Here is a 7,432-nt window from a genome sequence, read left to right as displayed (position 1 = left end):
CTAATCAATTTTATATTTTAAAGAGAGGAACCACATAGGAGTAATAGTCAATGGGATATTTTACTTTATTCAATACAGCTTTGCTTTTTAAAATAACAAGCACATAATATTTTCATAATTTAAATCAGCTTTAATTCATTACAATTTTAATTATCTGTGCTAATAAAAGGACAATGCTTAGAATCTCAAACCAAAACACTCTATATAGCCTCTGTACATCTGAATGAACATGTATGTTCCAATGTAAAAAAAGATCTTCCTCTATTTTATATATTTTTTAAAAAGACTAAAATCATTAATAATTAGAAAAGAATCTATACTAAAGTTTCTCTGTCTACTGAGGACACTTGTGTCTTATACAAGCTGACATATGCTTTCTGAATGGGTCACCAGCCCTTCCGTAGAAAGGGCAACACATAGTGATATATTTTTATAAGAAAGAAACTAATAATTTAAAGAAGAAGAAAAAAAGGAAGCTGCCTAAAACCAATAAATGCGAAGTAGATTGAATCAGGGCCTCTTTTAAATCGGCTATTTTATTAGGAAAGTGAAAAGTGATCTCAATAACTCTTGCAATTTCTAAAGATTAGAACTGATATCTTTCTCAGGTTCAAGAGATTCTATCCTTTCACATGGTGCACAATTGTTGCTTTTCAAGTCTATTAGAGTGTCAATGGCAGATGTAATTAGAATGGAGGCTGGAGGGAAAGGAAACCACAGAGAAAGGGAAGTTAGAGACCAGGCTTCTATTTCACAGCAAGTGAAACAGAAGTACTTGTAAACAAGAGAGTACATCTATTAGACCTGCTGAAGATTATAAGGGGCTATTTATCAAGGCAACTCACAAGCACTCACCTGTAAGGGCGTTGGATCTTCAAAATCCACCACAAAGCTCACCTTTTAGTAGTCTCAATGTATAATTACCATCCTGCTGTGATTGTTTATCTTTACTATTTACTCCATATTATAGTACTCCCCTAGTTATCTGGCCTTATTGAGAAATGAAGGTCAAGGGTATGCTGAAGTAGTTAACAGCATGGGGCTTTGAAACTCCTTCAGAACCCAAGGAAGTGAGTTCAAATCTCAGCTTTACCACTTAAGAACTTTATGATCTTGAGCAAGTTATTTAATCTCTGCCTCTAAAATCTCTAAAATAGGGTTAACATTGTTAATAATGCTCATGGCTTACTGTTGATAAGTAAATGAAATACCTGTATACTGCATCACAATCCTCAAATACATAAAATTTTATAAACACACTTTTTTCAAAGTGTTACTGGTATTATTTAAATAATTATGAATATAAATCTCAATAATTTAGTTTTTTTCTTTCTAAAAAGGCAAACAAAATTTAATCTTTTCTGGACTGTGTAGGATCACAATTAGGAACATAAATTATAAGGTAAGATTATATGTGACTATAAATACAAAAAAACATTCTGCAGGCTATCAGTCACTCTTATGGACACGTCTTGAGTGATGACAGTCTCTGATGAGAGTTTAAGTTTACAGAGATGTTTGTCTCTATGCTAATTATTTCTGAATTGTTACATTTACAATTTTTAAAATATGGTCGCCATTTTTGTCTTCATTCACAGTCAGAGCTAATTAGTTGTGCCTACTTCTTACAAGCCTCTTTCTCATTTTCTTAATTCCGAAGCGCTGTTAGCTAAAAACAACCATTTTAAAGCAAACTGATCTGGTTATAAATACACACACACACAGAGCCTATAGATTCAGACAGTTCTGGGTTTAAATTCCAGTTATGCTACTTAATTTGTGACCCTGTCAAGTTACTTCAGTTCTCTAAGCCTCAGGTTCTTCATCCTTAAAATGAGATTATTACCTATACTGAAACACTGTGGTAAGAAGCAAATAAAAACTTAGCTAAAACATCTTGCAGAGTGCTTTCTAGTACCTGACAATGTAAGTCATCCAGTCAATGGTAATTATTATTCTGTAATTAAAGAAGTATGTTGAAATTATTGCTAAGTTAAGAATAAAATGAATTTCTTACTAGAAACATGCTTTTAATGGGTAAAATTCCTTGGCGCTATGCTGGAGACAGAAAGATGAAAAAGAATATATTATCTCTACCCTCCAGGAGTTCAGAGCCTAATGAAGACAGATGTAAACAAAATCACAGCAATCTGATGAGCAAAACAGTAAAAGCAGCAGCACTCTATGTGAAGTCAAAATGTTTTTCCGGAAGAGGTGATACTTACCCTAGGAGGGTAAACAGGAGTTTACCAGGTTGGGGGTTAGGGACTGAGGTGAGCAGACTTGGTCAAGGAGGTTGAAAGAACACATGAAAAGATCTACAAAGAAGAAACAGGATGGTAGGATCTGGAGCAGAGTGCTTACAGAGAGGCAAGTGTAGAAAAGCAAGCCCAGATGAGATAATAGTGGTCTAGTACACCAAACCAAGCAGGAGTTGGCCCTTTTAAAATAAGCAATGAGAAATCACAGAAGTATTAATATTTTAAGCACAGTGAAGGAGACTGGCTGAAAAAGATTGCATGCTTACATTCATGTTATAAAGAGATCCCTCCACCTACACTGTGTAAACTGACCAGGAAGGGGTCAATTTTTCCTGCTTCTTTCCAGCCTGGACTATATTTTTCTTGACTATAAGAAAATAATCAAGAAAGAAAATATAGTCCAGGTTGGAAAGAAGCAGTAACTGATCTAAAGTAGTGAGAAGAAGAAAGGAGAGTGAGGAATGGATGAGGGAGACTAAGAAGGTAGTCTTGGTAACCCTCAGAAATCTAGGAAAATTTCCCAGTTTCCAGTTTGGGAAAATGGTTGGGTCATGATGCCATTAGTCAAAATGGAGACACAATAGGAATGAAAACAGTTTTTGAGAGGAAAACAGCTCAATTTGGAATTTGTCTGAACAGAGCTTATGCAGTCTGAAACTCAGGTAAGACTAGAATTAACTCCAACAGGAGAACATAAAGGCAGAAATGTAAGACAAAGTCAAAAATAATGTCACCCAAAACAAATATCCAGATCAAAAATGGGGCTATGAATATCTCTTATAGCTGCTCATGAATACCTTATTTTCTGACTTTCCCTTGTTTTCCAGTTGGACAACAGAATTTTATGAAAATGAGACGTTATTTATAATTTGTATACTACTATAAAAGTCTGAATTTTTTTTCACGTAGGTCTGCTAAATATAGATGTTTACGTTTCCCGAAAATTGTGCCCAACTTCTTTACTATCATCCCGAGACTACTAAAGTGTTTAAGACCTGAAAGATGCCCAGTAAAAATGAATGAATTAACTAACTGTGGTCCTTAGGTCAGTCAAGAAGCCAAATATCGTGCTGAAAGACTTTAAAATTGCTTTAGGTATTGACTTAAAGTTATAAATGAACATTTAATGTAGTAATCTAAATTTTTCTCTAAATACTGTCTTTTCCATTTCAAAACACAATTTTCAGTGGTTTGGGAACTGTGAACTGACTTTTCTAAGTTCAAGAACTCACCTAAAACTAATGATTTAGGGATATTCACACTTCAAATTTCAAGAGAAGTCAGAAGCAGGTAGAAAAATGTAATTATTGATTTTTAAAAATACTAATTTATAAAGGAAAAAGGGGCTGGGCCCAGTGATTCACACCTGTAATCCCAGTACTTCGGGAGGCAGAGGCCAGAAGATCGCTTGAGACTAGGAGTTTGAGACCAGCTTGTGCAACAAAGTAAGATCCAATCTCTACAAAAAATAAAATTTGCTGGGTGTTGTGGTGCACACCTATGGTCCCAGCTGCTCAGGAGGCTGAGGCAGGAGGACCACTTGAGCCCAGAAGTCTGAAGTTACAGTGAGCTATGATCATGACACTGCACTCTAGCTTGGGCGACAAAGCAAAGACCCTGTCTCCAAAAAAACAAAAACAAAAAAACCCTGTTTCCAAAAAAAAAAAAAAAAGACAGAGAGAGAAGGAGGAGGGCCATACTAAAATGCTTCTCTTACTCTTACAGGTAGATTCTTATGTTAACAATATGAGAGCTCTTCACAGGAATGTTGAGGAGAGATTTTTAAATAGACTCTCACCCCTGAGAATGATGACTACACAGATCTAAGTGTTTCTTCAGTATTTTCTTTGTACATACCTACTCAGATAGATGCACGTTACAGAAACTCAAAAAGTGAGTGTTCACAAATTGGTAGATGAAAAAGGTGAGTCAATAAAGAAGCAGGGAAGACAGCTGTGGGGCAGAAGAAACTGTAATAAGGACCTGGAAGTATAAATAGGCACCATAAGGGAGCTGAGTGAGTACAAACTTCAGTGCTTGTTACTATTTCTCATTAATGAATTGAAAGATACTTTATGAAATCTTCAAAACTAAGAAAGGATAAAGCTCAATGCTCTGTACATCAGATTACATTACAGTTACAGTCATATCTTTTCAGAGTCCAACTTTCAATACTTCCTTTCGCTTTTTCTGAATGTCAACCCTCCCTCTTATGCACATTTTTTTATATTAATGAAGGACAGGCTATGGTAGTAATATAGGGAAAATAATCAAATTGAACATGATAACCTAACTTAATTACAAAACTAATTGGAAATAAATTAATCCATCTTTATTGGCACATATTTTCTTATAAACTTTTTTTGTGTAGTTGACAATTCTTTGGGCACAATTTACCTGCCTGAATGTGGACCTTGGGAACGTCCTACTAGAAATCTTCGTATGATATGCTTTCACAATTAGATCTTAGACTGAGAGAGAGTGCGTGGAGCAGTTAAAGAGTTTCAGTTTTGGAGTCAGCAGTTTAGTTCTCGCTTCACACTATACCATCTCCATAACTTTTCTTAAGTATCCTGCATCTCAGTAATCTGTAAAATGGGACCAATAATAGAACTTACTTCACAATATTCACAAGGATGACATTAAATAATGTGTCAGGAAAACACTAAATACATTGTGTTATTTTGGTAGCTGTAAGTTCAGTTAGTACTTAATCAATTTTTGTATTTCAAGTATATCAAACAACCTAGGTTCCACCATGACAGGAAAACAAAAGTCCACTCACTTCCAGAGTATTGCAGTGTCCCACCACTGGTAAGTGTACCAAATAATTTCTTCTTTTTAGCTTTTTATTGAAATAGCCAGTAAGTCAAGTTTCAGTCGGCTACCAGATGAGAAGGCAGTATCTAGAAGATAGCCTGTCCTAAAACTCCACTGCAAATAACTAAGCAGGTAAGCAGTATCCAGAAAGTCTAAATTGTAACAGCATTAAATAAAGCAAAAACCATCAGCAGTTTGCCTTACACAATCCTGTAAGTTTAAAGAAACTGCTTCTGGTTACTTGCTTCCTAACACAGTCTCTGAAGCAAAAACCCAGGTCAGGTCGTATTCTTTGAAGAATTAAAATCTAGACTGGGTTCTCACACTTTTAGAAGGTGAGCAAGATGCCATCCGTGGTTGTCATAAAATTATCCTTGCTTTGGAAAATTCTTTTTAGATATCACTAAATTAAAATCACATGTTAAGTTCTCTCATAATTAGAAAGGCACAGTTTCAGGATGGAAAGGCAGACTAGCTTGGAATTTCAAGTTTCCCACTCTGCCACAATGTGGATGCAGTTTTATATTTGGGGCTGAGGTTTGACTTTGGCTTTCTTCATCATGATTTTACCCCCCAAATACACTGCCACTAAACTGCATTGCTATTTACTACATATGCAAGCATTTCAGGTGAAATCAGGGAGAAGAATGGAATAACTGAAGTTAACAGCTTGTTTTAAAAACTATTCAGACATCTCAAACATTCCCAGATGCCAACTGACAGCCTTACCACTTGAAGCAAATATGCATTTGTTGTGGTGGGTGAAAGGAAAAAGGCCACACCCAAAGTTAAGACACCACAGTGAAGTGATATCCAGTTTCAGAATTTTAACTATTGCTATTTTCGGTACTCTTTTCACGGTCAATGAATTCTTTAACTTCACACCAGGCCCAGCGTTAAAAAAAAATGTTCCACTGTTCCTAATTACTTAGGTTACTTCATTTAGTAATAGGTAAGTCCAAGATGGAGAATTACCTCATTCAAAGAAAGGTTCAAACTTTGGTGTAGAAGAGGGCCAAACTCAAATGATCAGTGCGCAGAAGAAACTCTGGATGAGCCAGACAGCACTCCTCCCCTCCCCCAAGAGGCCAAGAAGTCAGGTAGAGCCTGACTGTATTAACACAGCACTTACCTGACACAGAACGCTACCAAGTTACCTGGACCCTTCTTTCAGTTTAGCTCCTCCCTACACGCCCCTCTCTCCTTGGTGCCGCCTCCACCCAGGAAGTCTCTCCCCCCCGCCCACCCCCATCCCCGCAGTCCAGCTCCCATGAGCTTCTTCAGCCACATCTCTAGCCCACCTCCGTGTTCTCGCCTACTCTTCTCATCCCCGCTTACCTTCGCCACATAGTCTTTCACCTCATCCAAGTCTCCGTTTTTCAGGGCCCACATGAACTCCTTGTCGCACATCACTGCAGCGGGGCAGGCCGGTTGGCCGGGCAGAAGATGAGGAGGCGGTGGCAGCAGCAAGCGGACGCCGCCGGGCGAGAGGGAGGCAGGGCCGCGCGAAGCCGGAGAGGAGAAGAAGAGAAGGCCGGTTAGGCTGCCAGGCGGGCGAGGCAGATGGCCGCGGCGACCGTTGGGGCGGGAGAAAGAAAGTTCTTTTGCGGCCACCGGGCCCAGCAGAGCAGGTTCCGCCTGGCCGAGGAGAGGCAGGAACCTTTACACTTCCGGTTCACTCCCCGCTAGGACCCTCCCCCAACTTCCTCTTCCTCTTCTCCTCCGCGGAACGCCCCTTTCTGGGTCCGCGGCGCGAGCGCCACTAGTGCGCATGCGCAGTATACAGGCTGCCGGGAGTCCAGAGTGGAGGAGTGGGCGGGACTGGGAGGCTGAGTGAAGGGGACCCAGGGGAGGTCAAGACAGTGGAGTAGTGGAGGAAGAGTGAGAGTAGTTTCGATGGGGTTATGTCGCTTCTGCACCACCATTAATGGAAAAAACTTTACTTTTTAAAAAACATAATCTTGGAGGGCATCTTGCTCAGCTTCTAAAAATGTACAGTAAGAGTGTTTGATTGGAATTCCTTCCTTCTTGCCTTCCTTTCCCCTCCCCTCCCTCCCTTTCATCCTCCCTCTCTCCATTATCCAGTATTACTGGGCTGAAAACGGTGGAATAACGCTATTCCTGCCCTCCAGGAAATCTTAAACACTTAAAACTACAATGTAAATTGAGCGTGTTAACACTGTGTATAATGTTCTCTGGAGCGAAAAACTTTAGTGTGTGGCAGGGAAAAAAAAAAAAAAATTAACTCATCTTCCTGACCAGCAAATGACGTCCAGGACTAGGAATTCAGTTTGATGCCATAAAGCGGAACAAATCAAACTGTCTAGTACAATTTGCGTTTTTTAAATTTA

At 38.8% G+C, this 7,432-nt stretch overlaps 1 protein-coding gene across 2 annotated transcripts in view; it reads right to left on the bottom strand.

The window, feature by feature from the left end:
- The window catches only part of MTPN (myotrophin), a 62,518-nt gene extending 55,670 nt beyond the window's left edge, over positions 1 to 6,848 (bottom strand). For both annotated transcript variants that reach the window (XM_012000114.1, XM_012000112.1), the window contains exon 1: positions 6,420 to 6,848. In XM_012000114.1, coding sequence (XP_011855504.1) covers positions 6,420 to 6,491 — 72 coding nt within the window. In that variant the 5' untranslated portion in view covers positions 6,492 to 6,848. The remainder of the gene's footprint in view (positions 1 to 6,419) is intronic.
- Positions 6,849 to 7,432: the final 584 nt, after the last annotated feature.

This window comes from Mandrillus leucophaeus, unplaced genomic scaffold (genome assembly GCF_000951045.1).
Source record: "Mandrillus leucophaeus isolate KB7577 unplaced genomic scaffold, Mleu.le_1.0 Scaffold619, whole genome shotgun sequence".
Lineage (NCBI taxonomy): Eukaryota > Metazoa > Chordata > Mammalia > Primates > Cercopithecidae > Mandrillus > Mandrillus leucophaeus.
The sequence above is the reverse complement of the archived record's forward strand: the minus strand, read 5'-3'. Positions and strand labels throughout refer to the sequence as shown.